General features: G+C 39.0%; 1 protein-coding gene across 1 annotated transcript in view; it reads left to right on the forward strand.

Annotated features, from left to right (window-relative positions):
- Positions 1 to 15474, forward strand: part of LOC145669808 (uncharacterized) — a 330876-nt gene that overhangs the window by 99715 nt on the left and 215687 nt on the right. Inside the window, exon 4 of the mRNA XM_081738154.1 lies at positions 1738 to 1896. Within this exon, the coding sequence (XP_081594280.1) occupies positions 1738 to 1896 (159 nt within the window). The remainder of the gene's footprint in view (positions 1 to 1737; positions 1897 to 15474) is intronic.

Genomic DNA, 15474 nt, shown 5'->3' on the forward strand with positions numbered 1-15474 from the left:
ATATTTTAGGTGTTCCTTTCACAGCTTACCCGACCCCTTCCTACGGCTACATATGGAGTCCATTAATGCGAACTTTGCGTATGCAGCTGGCAGATACTCGCCTGCGCTCTCTCACGCTTGCTCAGAAAAGTCAATATTTAAATGTGTATGTCAGCTCTAAGTTATGGTTCATTGCACGAATTTTTCCATTGCCAGAAAAATATGGCTCGCCAAATTGATTCACTCTATGGATGGTTCATTTGGAAAACTTATATGTTTCGTGTGAAAAGGCAGGTACTCTATCTTCAACGTCATCAAGGAGGTTTCGATCTCTTTAGTGTCCGTCACAAATGCCTCGCCTTATATATGGCCACAGCCAAGATGCAAATGGACAATGAACTATTGGCACCACAGACAGTGCAGTGACTTCATTGTTGGGTGCCTCACCTCTGGCCTAACAATAATCCCGCATATTTTCGCTTTCCAAACGTGTGCCCTTCGCACATTATACAGTTAACGCTCTCATGGTCCACAGTGCCTTTTGAGAATATGCCGGAACATTGGACTCCTCTATACTGTGTTACTTGCGCCGACTCTTAAAAGTGTCATACCTCTATGTCAGCAACGAACACCAGATCGTAATTGGACGATTATTCGGAAAACAATACAAGCACAATACCTCATGGGACGAGCCACGGACGTTTGGTACGGCATTGTGAATAATCTAGTAGTTACCAACGTACGACTTTCTTAAATAGGCCGGAGTACATCCGAACTTTGTGACTTGTGTTCGCACATAGATACTCTCGAGCATCGATATATTTCTTGTGTTGACACTCAGCATGTGTGGCAGAGACTATGCGGCTTTCTCGGACTAATTTGCCGCGGTCTAGCGTCCGCCTTTACATCTACTCTTCTCTTCTTCCCTGACTTCCAGTGGTATCCTCGTATGAAACGGCAGACAGTGGTTTGGTTAATTGGTACTACGATTCTTTTTATAGAACAATATAGACCGTACTGTGATTCTCGCCTATATGTAAAGTATCTCAACAAGGTAAGAAAAAAGGCTTTCACTCAACCTCAAGAACAACAACTATTCGCTCGCTTTTTACAGGTAATATTTGACACGTGACAATTTTCTTTGTACTTGTATTGTACCATTCTGTTTCTTTGTTAATTGACATTGTTCAGTGACAACATCACGTCTACCAAGTATCAGTTAGTTGTGCTAAATAGCTTGGTCATGTAACTTGTTTTCAGGAAATAGAAAAGTTGGTTAAAAAAATGGAAGAGCACGTGGCTAGTAATCCAAAGATTGATGGTTCGCGCCCACCCTAGGGTAGCCCTAACTTTTTTTTACTTGTTTAAAGTGTTGTTTAGACTCACCTTAATGTAAACATATCACGCATATAGGCGATTTAACATATTTTGGGGAAGTAATTTTGTGATTCATTGACGTTTACGGCATGGAGAACATACCTAGAACATATTAGGCACATTCCCCAGGTACATGTCAGGCATGTGCCTAGGGGCGGACATAGACTGTGACTATCACCATCCATGTGATTTCTTTCTCAGAAGTATATAAGGCACATACTGGACACATTCCCATGTACCTGAGGGAACATGATAGGCACATGCCTGCTATGTAATAGTGCTGTTAGGGAAATCAGTACCGTATCTTCTTTAGATTTGAACTACTAATTAGTTGAGTATATATATAACTCAGCTAATTCTAATGAGAACACTTCTTTCCAGTTTTATGACGAAGAGACAAAGCAGTGCCATCCTGTGGAAGTACCTGTCGACGAGAATTACACGTACGATGAAGAAGGTGCAACAACTGTAGCCACTTTTCCGTCTGAATTCACGACTCCCATTTCAATATCGGATACAGGAAAGTGTGGTCCAAACGAGGTAATGGTTATTACATACAAATACATTTTTCTGTTATACAATTTTATCTTAGTTTTTGTCATACATCATGACTCCAGTTTGAAGTCTGTTCTATTCTAAGACTTCCGCTCTTCATTCTAACTACGATTCTTCTCTGTTATTCATTTTGACGCTTCATTCTACATAGATTCATATTAATTTTATTCTATTGAATGTATTGGTTTCTTCGTACAATAAAATAAAATTAAAAGCAAAGTCTATATTAGGCTAGTGCTAATAAAATATTCGCGTTGATGTCTGGTAGGAAACTCACTTCAGCAACATAACGCAAGGATGAATCAACGTCACGCGTTTAACGTCCCAACACGTCCCCTAAACAGAGGTACTATAGGGGAGCCAGCAAAAGGTCTTTGACAGCTCGCAGTGACGTTGCCCCAACTACTCATGTGTTAAGGTTTTATTCGGTGCATCTATAGTGGCAATTTAATTAATAGTGTAAGACAGACTGACCGCGGTTGATAACACTAATACCAAAGTAGGGACTGCATTGTCCCTTCGCACGTGTTAAGAAACGTCAGATGCCATCTCTTGTTGGATCTGCTATAGACAATCAGGAAACAGCGCGCTGTTGAACTGGATCGTATGAAAATGTGTAATATGCCATTACAGTCTAATGAGATTATGTTTTTAATAGGAGGGTGCCCGAAATGACGAATTTTGCGTCCATAGATTAGATTTACATTCGTGGTCATTCTGATTTTTCAAAATAATGGGGTATATTTTCCCGTAACTATCCTCCCCCATTTCACCAGGTAGTTGCGGAATTAGTTTGTCGATTTGACAGCGGTCTCGCGACTATCAATCCCTCGATTCGCTAGAATTCCATTTCCGCCATTAGTTTGTAGTTGCGAAGGGGCAGAATTCTGAGATCTACTTGCACAGTTATTAGTAACATTACCGCCTTGACCATTACCGTTTTCTCTTCTCCGGTACGCCCCGTTGAAGTTCCTCCTATTATCGTCCCTATTCGGGTTCGATTCCCCTATTGTGCGGTCATAGGGGCGATAACCCCGGCGATTGTTAAACATCGGTCGGTTACGGTACAGCCGTCGACCATTATATTGATTGCTTTCTGAGCCACTCCCACTCGGATAACGAGATCCAGCTTGGGTGTAACTCAGAAAGTCCGTTTGGCAACTAGCCGTTGCCTTGCTTTTCACGGGTTTCACAACTTTCACTTGTCGGGCGAAATACCTCTTTGGTGGGCCTCCAGTTTCTTTCCCACACAGGGCAGCTAGGCGTGACGTAACTTCTCGCACCGTTTGGCACAAATGGGAAGCAATAGCCCGCGACTCATCTGGTGGAAGAGCGTTCACTATGATGTCTACTAGTTCGGCTTGCGATGGATTTTCTGCGATCTGGTAGTACAATTCTATGATCTTCCAAGCATAGTCCAAAAGGGACCCATACTTGGTTCGATCATACCTTAAAGATTGGAGGTTGCGTTTCTGAAGCCTCTCTATATGTTCATTGCAGTATTCTTCCTTAAAAAGGATCAGGAAATCGTCAAATGTATGGATTCTATATTTAATAGAAGCAAACCACGCGCCTGATGCTGCAATTAAAAGTTTCTCGACTATTTGCAAACGTTCTCTATCGGTCAGCCGATACATTTCTAAGCACTGCTGCAATCTACGCAGGAAAACACGAGGCTGTCCATTGGTGATATTCCCATCAAACGTGGGAAAACGTTCGATGTCCCTCAGTGAAACCTTGGAACCCATACTAACATAAGCAGGGGAATAGTTACTGGGAATTAACATATTATCCTGTACAATCGGGGTCGTCACCGGATTTACCACCGACGACGTCGTAGCGGTGTTATAATTACCCATATAATTAAAAAGGGATTCTGTTGGTCGTATTGAATATGTTGGGCTCCATCCCCGGACCAATCGCACCCGTGAACAACGACTCAGAATGGTACCCACCTCCTCTTCCCGGCAACACGCTATGTGATTGTATACCTCCATGTAAGGAGGGAGCACTCACGCTAGTGACCGTAGTCGTCACAACACTCGACTGATTCGGCACACTATTGGAATTAAACCATGACTTTGGTTCTGACCGATGCATGGGGTAGTGCGTCGCAATATCCCGTGCATCAACTGACATTAAATTTTCTTTTCCTGCGCTACAGGTAGTTGTTATAGCGGGTAATATTTCTGAGGAATCGCTACCGGGGAAAGGATAGGTCACCTCTGATTTTTCGCGACTAGGTTTCGTTATTTCTTTTTGAATATTTACTATTTCGTTCTGAATTTTCGAAATTTTTTGGTCAGTTACTTCCAGTTTGGTTTCCAGTGATAAATCTGACAAGGTTGACTTTAAATTATCAATTTCGGCCTGCTGAGTTTCTAGTTTATTGTTGATCTTATGCAATTTGGTATCTACTTGTTTAAATTCGGAATTTACATGATCGAATTTACCCTCAGTCTCCTGCTGAAGTTGCTTTAGAGATTGCTGAGCCTCGCATCTGACCAAGTCAATTTCAGTAGACATTTGCTCTCTCAACGTAGTTATTGAGGAAGCAAAGTCCGAACATATGTTGTCGATTTTCTGGGTTGCAAGGCGCACCTTGCTGGTTTAAATTTTTTATATATATATACTATGTAGATTTTAACTTGTTAAATTAATATGGAATAGATTTATTAAATATACCAGGCCTGGTCTTAAATTATAGGTGTACATAATTAATCAATATATATGTTTAGTAATATTATATCTAGTAAACTGTGTATTTAACTTGTAAATTCTTGTATTTTTTAATAACTCTTCTTTAGGTTGGAAACACTTCTCGCTGGGGCTGTAGAAGCGATATTTTTTTCTTCTTTCAAGAGGAACCTTTGGTTCCCCGCACCCCGCGAGTTGCCCCTTAGTTTGTCTTTTCGAACGGCTATAAATACGGACGGGAATTGTGTAACAGGGCTTCACTTTTTGAAGACAGCCCCAGAATGAGGTGGCTCGGTAGGTTCTAAATGAGGACCAGTTTATCCGGAATTCTCTTTAACTTTTTTGATTTTTGCCAGAGTTATGTGGCAGTAGAGGATGGTTCATATTGAGAACCAGGGTAGTCAGTGGATAGGAAACCACTCAGTAATGTGGTCTTAGGGTTGGTTCTAAGTCGTAACCAAGGTTAAGGATTTAGTTTTAGTTAGTTTCTAGTAAATCAGTTATATTGAAATTTATAAACTTTGTTGTTCGATTTAGGTTGGGATGGATTGAGAAGTGTTTTAGATGGGTTGTAGCTAGGGAATTAATTTTGTTAATTTTTCTTTTTTCTCTCGATTCCCAATTAGAGAGGGATAAGAGAAGGATAGAGGGAATTGGACAAAAATGATGTTCAGTGGAGTACACAGTGGGTACTCGGTTTGTGATAGTTGGTGAGATGTCCAATAGTCTGGACTCCATATAATTTTGACGCCTAGTCTTGAAATATAGACGAAGCCGATAGAGTATTTCCCTGATCAAAGAATTTTCCCGGATTCAATATACGGATCCAACAATACCCTTAACCTAACCCATACCTAACCTTAAATTATTAGCTAGTCTCCTCTGTGGAACGGATTCAGGTAAGATGAGTTCCAAGACAGGGAATTAGGTGACGCACTCTATAAATGATTAGCAGTGCTGATAGAAACTAACTAAGGAGTGTATTAACAGCTTGTAAGAGAACGCGAGTTAGTAACTCCACAGGCCCATCCTAATTAGTCACTGAATGGACAAACTAGAGATTCAATTAACAATTAAGACTTCTAGTCAGGAAATTAGATTTTATCTTAGAATTTCATAAATTAACACCTTTTAAATTAGTTAATAAATAGTTAAATTTTAAAAGTGTCTATGATTTCTATATTAAAAAATCGTATCCGAGAGTTTGAATTAGTTAAGTAAAAATCCCCTAGACATTTTACTTATAAGCGAGTCACTTTACACTTCCAGCTTCTCAATAAGTTAAAGGAAAGAGAAGGAAGTCCTTGAGAGAACGGTAAGATAAGGAATCAATTAAGTCTTCGCTCAGGGAGGAACGCGGAGATAGTATAGTGGAAGGTAAAGGAGGGAGAAGAAGAAGAATAGATATAAATTTTGAGGATAGTACATTTCTGGTTACTAATATATTCAGTAATACCCTTCTTTATTCATGAATTGGATTATATTGGGTTCTCAATCAATGGATTCATTCTTTGAGGAACGGGAAGCGTAAGGAATAGATATTGAGAGTAGCGTTGCGTGCTAAGGGAGCGCCTGTTGCATATTGGTGGCACATTAGGTTAATCAACGCCCAATCGCAAATTGTGGACTCTATACCGGGATATATAAATCTTATGAATAGTTTATGATTCTAAGATCGGGCAGGAAAATTAGGAAAATGTCGAGTCAAGTAGAAATTTCGGCTTTAAACGAAGCATTGGGGTTAGGAGGAGAAAACCAATTTTCTCAGGAACAAATTTTGGAGAAAATTAGGGAACTGAGACTGAAAGAGCAAGAACAAAATCTAAGACAGTCAAATTGTTCTTGTAGGAACTTAGAAGGGGATTTTAAAATCCCATTACCTAAGTTTGAAGGAAGCGATGAAGAAGATCCATTCGAGTTCATTTCAGCGCTCATTGAATTTTCCAAGAGGAAGGAAATTTCGTTAGAAGAAGTGCTTAATAAGGTAGTTCCCCATTTGCTGTTGAAAAGTAGCAAGGTTTGGTTCAATTTCAAATCGCCTTTCACGGATTTTGGAGAATTCAAACATCAGTTTTTGCAGGAATACTTTTCATTTGATTATAATAGGCAGATTCAAGAGGAAATTAATGGTAAATTTCAACAACCAAGCGAATCGCTAGCTCGATTCATTAGAGAAATGTCAATTTTATTCTCGAGGTTGAAGGAAATACCGAGTGAAAAGGAACAGATAAGATCAATTATGACAAAGATACATCCGAAGTATAAGGTGTATTTACATGATAAGGAATTCCGATCTTTGAAGGTATTTGAGTCTAAATCGTTGGAAATCCAGTCGGTATTACTGGAAGAATATAATTATGTGAAGAACCAAAATAGCGTTAAGCAGAAAACAGAGTTAGCAGCAGTGGGTGTTCAAAACCCTAGGTTGGATAGCGCTCCTTCAATAGAGGCCGAAAGTCTAGACCCAGCATTCTTTTCTAGGAAGAAAAAAGAGGCAGGATCTAAAGTAAGCCAACGTAAGGAAATAGTCTGTTATGCTTGTGGCATCAAAGGCCATACACGGGCACTTTGTGTACGGTTCAAAAAGAACAAAGAGGAAGAAAAGAAAAAAATAAGTGCATTCTCGAAGGGGAGTAAAGAGAAATCGGGAAAAGGACAATTAGAGCCTTGTGCTTATGGGTTTGTGAATCGAAAGTTTACAACATTGTACTTTGACACTGGCTCTTCAATAAATATAGCCTCAAAATCCCTTGCGCAGGAGTGGATAAAGAAGGGATGTAAAACAGAAAAAATAAACGAAAAAATTTCGTTGGCATCTGGATGTACTTTCTCACACCAAACGGTTGAGGTAAATCTGTACATAAAACGCAGAAGGTTTAAAACAATGTTCTATGTGCTAGAGGATTTCCCAGTAAAAGCTTTATTAGGGGCTCCATTTTTACAGAAGGCCAAAGTTGAAATCCTACTCTCAGAATTGGGATGGAAGTTCAAATCGGAGAAAAGAATTAACCGATTTGTACATGCAGAATTTGTTCTGGCTAATAAAAGTAAGGGGGAAGGACCAAGCTCCAAGAAAAGGGAGGAAAAGCTCCAGTCTTCCCATAGTGAGGGAGATGGAGGGGAAAAAAGGATGGCGCATTCAGCGTCAAAGTGGGTCAATAGGAATAGAAATGGCAAAACCAAGGAAGGAGGGGAGGTGACGTCTTCACAAATGAGTGAGAGACCATCTTTACCTCGAAGGAGAAAGAAAAAAGTAGAAAAACAAAGTTATAAACCGCGTGCCGGGGAGACAAAGGACAAGTGTCCGGAACCAAGTAGAGAGAGTGGCCCAGATGAGGTACACAAAAGAAGAAGGTTTTCAAATAGGTCAAAGACCCACCCTCGGAACACAACAAAATACCACGAGGAGGACAATTCGGTGGCAAATCCTGTAAACAGCACGGGTGACAAACAGATGGAGAGTTCGGCACAAGCTCATAATTTTTTATTGGTGCTGCAAAACAATCTAAAAGAAAGATGGAGGAACCGCTCATACTTGTAAACATATTAAACAAGCCGGCTCTTTTGTATATTGATACGGGGGCTTCTTGTTGTTATGTTTCGGATAGGCAGGCTTTTGAATGGGAAAAAGAAGGTTGTATTTTGCACAAAGCAAACTTGCATATAGCCTTGGCTTCTGGGTCAACATCTTCGGATGCATATGTGGTTGTTGATGTTAATTTTCTAGGAAAGAAAATAAGGCAAAAATTCTTTATTGTGAAAAACTTGTTTAAAAGAATTATAGCTGGAAGGGACCTTATTAGGAAAAGTCGGCTGGTTTTATCTTTGTGTCGGGGAGGTTATAGAATAGAAGACGATAACTCACCGGTGTATTTATTTGATAAACCTTATGATGCGGAACAAAATGAAGAACTTTTAATAGTAGAGGATAAGGATGTCATAATAGAAAAACTGTTGGCTGATGTTAATATTGACATTGAAAATAAAAGTAAATTAGAGCAGGTCTTAAGGAGAAACAAGGAAGTGTTTTCCTACAAGCCAGGGACTACACATTTAATTGAACATCGGATTTTATTAAAGGAAGATAAACATTTTTATTCTAAATTAAGACCTTTATCAAATGACAAGAAGAAAATTATGGAAAAATTGTTGACAGAAATGGAAGAAGCTGGTCAAATAGAGAAAATTTCTTCGTCAAACTATATCAGCGCTCCGATTTTACACCAGAAATCAAATGGATCTTGGAAGTTGATCTTAGATGCGAGAAAAATTAACGAGATTTCGGATAGGGAAAGCTTCATGTTGCCTAGCATTACGGAGTCATTGGCTCATTTGGGTAGGAAGAAACTCTATGGGAAATTAGATATTTTATATTCGTATAGCCAAGTTCCGGTTCATAGAGATAGCCAGAAATATACTACGTTTATTACCCATAAGGGGCTGTTTTTCTTCAGAAAATCTTGCTATGGTTTGTCCGGTATGCCAGCGACGCTAGCTAAATTAATGCAAAAGATCCTTACGGAAGTATACTTCACTAAGGTGATTTGCTTCTTTGATGACCTGATCTTCTCGGGGGATAGCCCAGAAGAATTATTGGAGGTTTTAGATTTAACATTAGAACGTATTCGGGAAGCAGGCTTAACATTAAGTCCTGAAAAGTGTGAATTTTTCAAGACGGAAATAGAATTTTTGGGGTTCCGTATTACAAATGGGTACGTGAGATGCACCGAAGAGAAACTAAGAATGGCAAATCAATTTCAACCCCCTAAAAATGTGAAGGGACTTCAAAAACTTTTAGGTTTTTTAAATTTTTTCCGTTTTAGAATTAGGGACATGTCTTCTATCATTGCACCTCTCACAAATCTTCTAAAAAAAGGGAGTAAAATTTAAGTGGGGGGAGGAAGAAAATAAGGCTCTGGAGAGACTGAAGGCTGTTTTGGCAGAGGATCCCGACTTGTTAGTCCCAAATTTACACGATGATTTCCACATATATATAGATGGATCCTCGATAAGTTCGGGCTATGCACTCTGTCAGAAAAACGAGGTAGGGGAGATGAAGGTCATTGCATATGGCAGTAGGAAATTGAATAACGTCCAGAGGAAATATTCTTCCAGCTATCTTGAATTGCTTGCAATACTTACAAGCCTAGAAAAGTTTGAAGTGTATCTAGCATACACAAAGAGAGTTCATGTATACTCAGATCATAGGGCTATTATGTACCTGTTGAAGGCTAAGGACTTGCCAGCTATGATTCATCGTTGGGTTACCAGAATATCACGTTTTCCGGTGATTATTCATTTTATTCAAGGGAAGAAGCAAGCGGTCGATCTATTAAGTAGGATAGATTCGAATCATACAGAGGGTGAGGACTTCATCGGTTCAAGAGAGGCCGAAGAAGCTCTCCCAATAAATGCTCCGGACACTGGATTTATTAAGATTGATATGGGGAAAGATGGGTTGGTGGAGCTAAGTGAGCTTCCCACTCATGACCTCATGTTAATTGATACTGTTAGTTCCAAGGGAATTAAGGAAGAAAAGAGAAAAATGAAGAAATTGAAAAGAGAAACTTCCCTTACCTCGGAAACAAAGGAATTTAACATAAGTCAGGAAGAAAAAAAGAACTTGTTGTCAAACCTACCTTTCTGGGAAGGAACAAAAGAAAAGGAAGATGAAGAGACAAGGCTAGATGTAGAGATATCTAATCTGAGGAACCCAGAGTTTTGGTTACGAAGGCAGTTAGAAGATAGATTTCTTAGGAAATTGATAGAATTCAAGAAGGGCAAAAGGAAAGGAATTCCAAAAAAGGAAAGGGCAAAATTAAGAAATTTTGACAGATTAACGTTCTTTTCTTCAGTGGGAATTCTGATGCGTCGGACTCGAATTCAAGACAAGGAAGAAAATATGATATGGGTCCCGGAGTCCATGAAGGCCACTTTATGCTACGCCGCTCACATCATTCCGGAATCAGGACATCCTTCTTTCGAAGAGACGTATGGGAAGCTTCGTAAGGAGTACTTCTGGCATAACATGAGAAAGGATGTATATATGTTCACGAGGGCATGTACTCCATGTAGTGTGTTTAAGGTCAACCTTAACACAAAAATAGGAGAAATGCAGAGTACAGTATGCAGCCGGCCTAATAATAAACTTTACATTGACAACCTAGGCCCTATAGCGACCAGTAAAACAGGAGGATACAGATTTTGCTTGGTTATGATAGACTCGTTCACTAGATATGTGAAACTCTATCCTGTCAGGAAATTAACCACAAATATCATGATTAAGTGTTTACTCAGTTTTTTCTTTGAATACGGTTTTTACTCTTATATTCTGAGTGATAATCATGGGATATTTACAAGCAAAATGTGGAAGGAAACAATGGAATTCCTTAAGGTCAAGTATGGCTATATTAGCGCTTACAGAGCAAAGGCTAATAAGAGCGAAAACGTCATAAAACATGTCAAACAATTACTTGGAATGTATTCTAAGAGACATGAAGACTGGGCGGATAAGGTGAAAATGATTGAATATGCCTTAAACACCAGACGATGCAATATGACGGGATATTCGGCATATCATCTTCAATTCGGAAGACCGGAGGAGCATCCGTTTTTGAAAAAATTCCAAGAAGGAGATGAAGAAACAGAAGAAGAAGAAGAAGGGTTGTATTCCAATTATGTCGCCAAGCTCCAAACGGAAATCGAGACGATTTATAAAAGGGCGAGGTCTCTTCAGGAGAAGAAACACATGGAATATAAGAAACAATACGACAAGGGAAGGAAGAGGAACCCGTTCTCAGTGGGGGAGATGGTTTGGGTAAGGGCGGTTAGAATATCCAACCCATCCCAGGGGAGATGGTTTGGGTAAGGGCGGTTAGAATATCCAACCCATCCCAGAGAATTTCAGCCTCTTTGTTACCGAGATACCATGGTCCGTTCCTTTTGGAAAAGAAATTGGCGGAAAACTCGTATCTAGCGAAAAATATCTGGACTGGGAAGATATTGAGGACAAATGCGGACATGTGTAAGAAGGTTCATGACCCTCCGAAATTTGCGAAGCACGTCCCTGAGCTCAAATATGAGTTCATTCAGCAAATAACCAGCAGAGAACAGGGGGAGAGAAAAATAAGAGACCCTTTAGAAGGAAAGTTTTAAATTAAGGTGGGTGGAAGGTCTAGTCTGTTCCGCAGAGAAGAGCAATTGATACCCAGTGTATTTAGTTTAGCGTAGAGGTCGGATCAGTTAAGAGGAAAACAAGCAATATGTTCAAGGTTCCAAGAACTACTCGCAGCGTTTATTGTGGGGTTCGTCCAAACCCTCAAGACGAATCAAAATTACAACTATTATTTCACGTTGATTCTTATAGAAATAATAGAAGGAGAGAGAAAAGACGAATTCAAGGAAATAATGCACAAGTAACAAAGAGAGTCTGTCAGGCGATGAAGGACTTATCTATTCAGGGTCCAAGTAATGAGGAACCCAAACCGGAAGTAGCACGGGAAATGAACCAAGGAACCACTGGTAGATACTCTTGGGAAATTGAGGATGACATCCTGATCATAGATACTGATGGTGAACAACTAGAAGAAAATTCTGGACTTCCCAGGACGCCGGGGAAAGGGTTGGACATACCGGAGGTACCAAGGAGGAAGTTGGAGGCCAAAAGAAGACTCAAAATGGACTGAACAGGTATGTAAAATTAAATCGCGAGTGAAGTGAGTGAAGATACATAGTGATTGTGAAAAAACTTCGGAAAATGGATTCGTGTTTATTTTACATTTCCTTTTTCAAACTTATGGAAGTTAATTTCTTTTTGTTTTTTTTTCTTTGTGTGTGTTTATCTCTAGATTTATTTTCCCAGTGCTCAAGGGGAAATAAGACTGCTCCAGACTTTGAACAATTTAAAACAAAGAATTCTTTTTTTGTTGTGAAGTGTGTATTAAAATTTTGCTTCAAATTATTTGTGATTGAGTGATTGTGAAAAAATTAAAACGAATTATTCTCTCAGTGCTCAAGGGAGAGTAAGACAGTCAGAGACGATAAACTTTGAATCGATATAAATATATAATAAAAAAAATTGAAATTGTGTGAATTCAAGTGAGAAGGAGTATATAACAATTACTTTCTTTCTTTTTTTTTGGTGCGGTTATATGCAAGGCGCACCTTGCTGGTTTAAATTTTTTATATATATATACTATGTAGATTTTAACTTGTTAAATTAATATGGAATAGATTTATTAAATATACCAGGCCTGGTCTTAAATTATAGGTGTACATAATTAATCAATATATATGTTTAGTAATATTATATCTAGTAAACTGTGTATTTAACTTGTAAATTCTTGTATTTTTTAATAACTCTTCTTTAGGTTGGAAACACTTCTCGCTGGGGCTGTAGAAGCGATATTTTTTTCTTCTTTCAAGAGGAACCTTTGGTTCCCCGCACCCCGCGAGTTGCCCCTTAGTTTGTCTTTTCGAACGGCTATAAATACGGACGGGAATTGTGTAACAGGGCTTCACTTTTTGAAGACAGCCCCAGAATGAGGTGGCTCGGTAGGTTCTAAATGAGGACCAGTTTATCCGGAATTCTCTTTAACTTTTTTGATTTTTGCCAGAGTTATGTGGCAGTAGAGGATGGTTCATATTGAGAACCAGGGTAGTCAGTGGATAGGAAACCACTCAGTAATGTGGTCTTAGGGTTGGTTCTAAGTCGTAACCAAGGTTAAGGATTTAGTTTTAGTTAGTTTCTAGTAAATCAGTTATATTGAAATTTATAAACTTTGTTGTTCGATTTAGGTTGGGATGGATTGAGAAGTGTTTTAGATGGGTTGTAGCTAGGGAATTAATTTTGTTAATTTTTCTTTTTTCTCTCGATTCCCAATTAGAGAGGGATAAGAGAAGGATAGAGGGAATTGGACAAAAATGATGTTCAGTGGAGTACACAGTGGGTACTCGGTTTGTGATAGTTGGTGAGATGTCCAATAGTCTGGACTCCATATAATTTTGACGCCTAGTCTTGAAATATAGACGAAGCCGATAGAGTATTTCCCTGATCAAAGAATTTTCCCGGATTCAATATACGGATCCAACAATACCCTTAACCTAACCCATACCTAACCTTAAATTATTAGCTAGTCTCCTCTGTGGAACGGATTCAGGTAAGATGAGTTCCAAGACAGGGAATTAGGTGACGCACTCTATAAATGATTAGCAGTGCTGATAGAAACTAACTAAGGAGTGTATTAACAGCTTGTAAGAGAACGCGAGTTAGTAACTCCACAGGCCCATCCTAATTAGTCACTGAATGGACAAACTAGAGATTCAATTAACAATTAAGACTTCTAGTCAGGAAATTAGATTTTATCTTAGAATTTCATAAATTAACACCTTTTAAATTAGTTAATAAATAGTTAAATTTTAAAAGTGTCTATGATTTCTATATTAAAAAATCGTATCCGAGAGTTTGAATTAGTTAAGTAAAAATCCCCTAGACATTTTACTTATAAGCGAGTCACTTTACACTTCCAGCTTCTCAATAAGTTAAAGGAAAGAGAAGGAAGTCCTTGAGAGAACGGTAAGATAAGGAATCAATTAAGTCTTCGCTCAGGGAGGAACGCGGAGATAGTATAGTGGAAGGTAAAGGAGGGAGAAGAAGAATAGAGATAAATTTTGAGGATAGTACATTTCTGGTTACTAATATATTCAGTAATACCCTTCTTTATTCATGAATTGGATTATATTGGGTTCTCAATCAATGGATTCATTCTTTGAGGAACGGGAAGCGTAAGGAATAGATATTGAGAGTAGCGTTGCGTGCTAAGGGAGCGCCTGTTGCATATTGGTGGCACATTAGGTTAATCAACGCCCAATCGCAGGGTTAGTACCTCGAATCGAGATTCGGTTTCTCGGTTCGAGGTGTCTATTTTCTCATTTATTTCGCGTCTCATCTCCCGGCTATTATTATCTATTTTCTCATTTATTTCGCGTCTCATCTCCCGGCTATTCTTATCCATTTTTTCATTCATTTCCCGGCTATTCTTATCTATTTTCTCATCTATTTTTTGTAACATTTGTTGTAATGAAAGGAGGAGAGTGTCATTATTAGATGACACAATCATCCTTTGCTCTGCTTTGGTTTTATCACCAATTGAATCCCCATTTCTTTCATCATCATCGAGGTCAGATATCTCCACTGGAGATATTTGGCCTCGGTTCTTCGGGGTACTATACCCTCGCTCACCGTCTGAATCGGGATGTTCATTTTCTTTCTCAGAGGATAAACTCATGGGTTCACGCGACTGGTGGAGCTTCCCCTCACATTCTTTACAGTATTTAACTATCTCACCAGCCCGGACCTTTTCTGCATTTTCAGCAGTATCCTCTAAATTGATACAACTGAAATGAATCCATTTCAGCCCACACTCGTGACACCTCACTAGCCTACGGGAGACGCGAGCTCTTTTCTCATTACCTTCTAACGTACATTGTGTACATGAGACTTCCGCGTTCTCGTGTGATACAACTTCTCTATTGGTTGCCATAGCTTCCATACAAAAAAGACACAATATAAACACATGCAATTATATACTTATAGACTAACAAGACTTATTATTCAGGCACTGTTCATAAATTAAGGGACTCCTATCTAATTCCCTCCTTGGGTCAACTTCCAGCATTTTCAAATTTTAGACTTCACTTTGACAAATTCCTTCATTTCCCCCTTTCTACAGAGAGAGACAAAGATAACAGAACAGCCAATGACTATAATTATTTAATCTCACTGTGACTTTTTTAATTATTCACCTTTTGTGGCCAAGTCAATATGTGCTCGATCCTAAACAGTGTTTAATAAATAATTTCAGATCC

This window comes from Thermobia domestica, chromosome 2 (genome assembly GCF_964235325.1).
Source record: "Thermobia domestica chromosome 2, izTheDome1.hap1.1, whole genome shotgun sequence".
NCBI lineage: Eukaryota > Metazoa > Arthropoda > Insecta > Zygentoma > Lepismatidae > Thermobia > Thermobia domestica.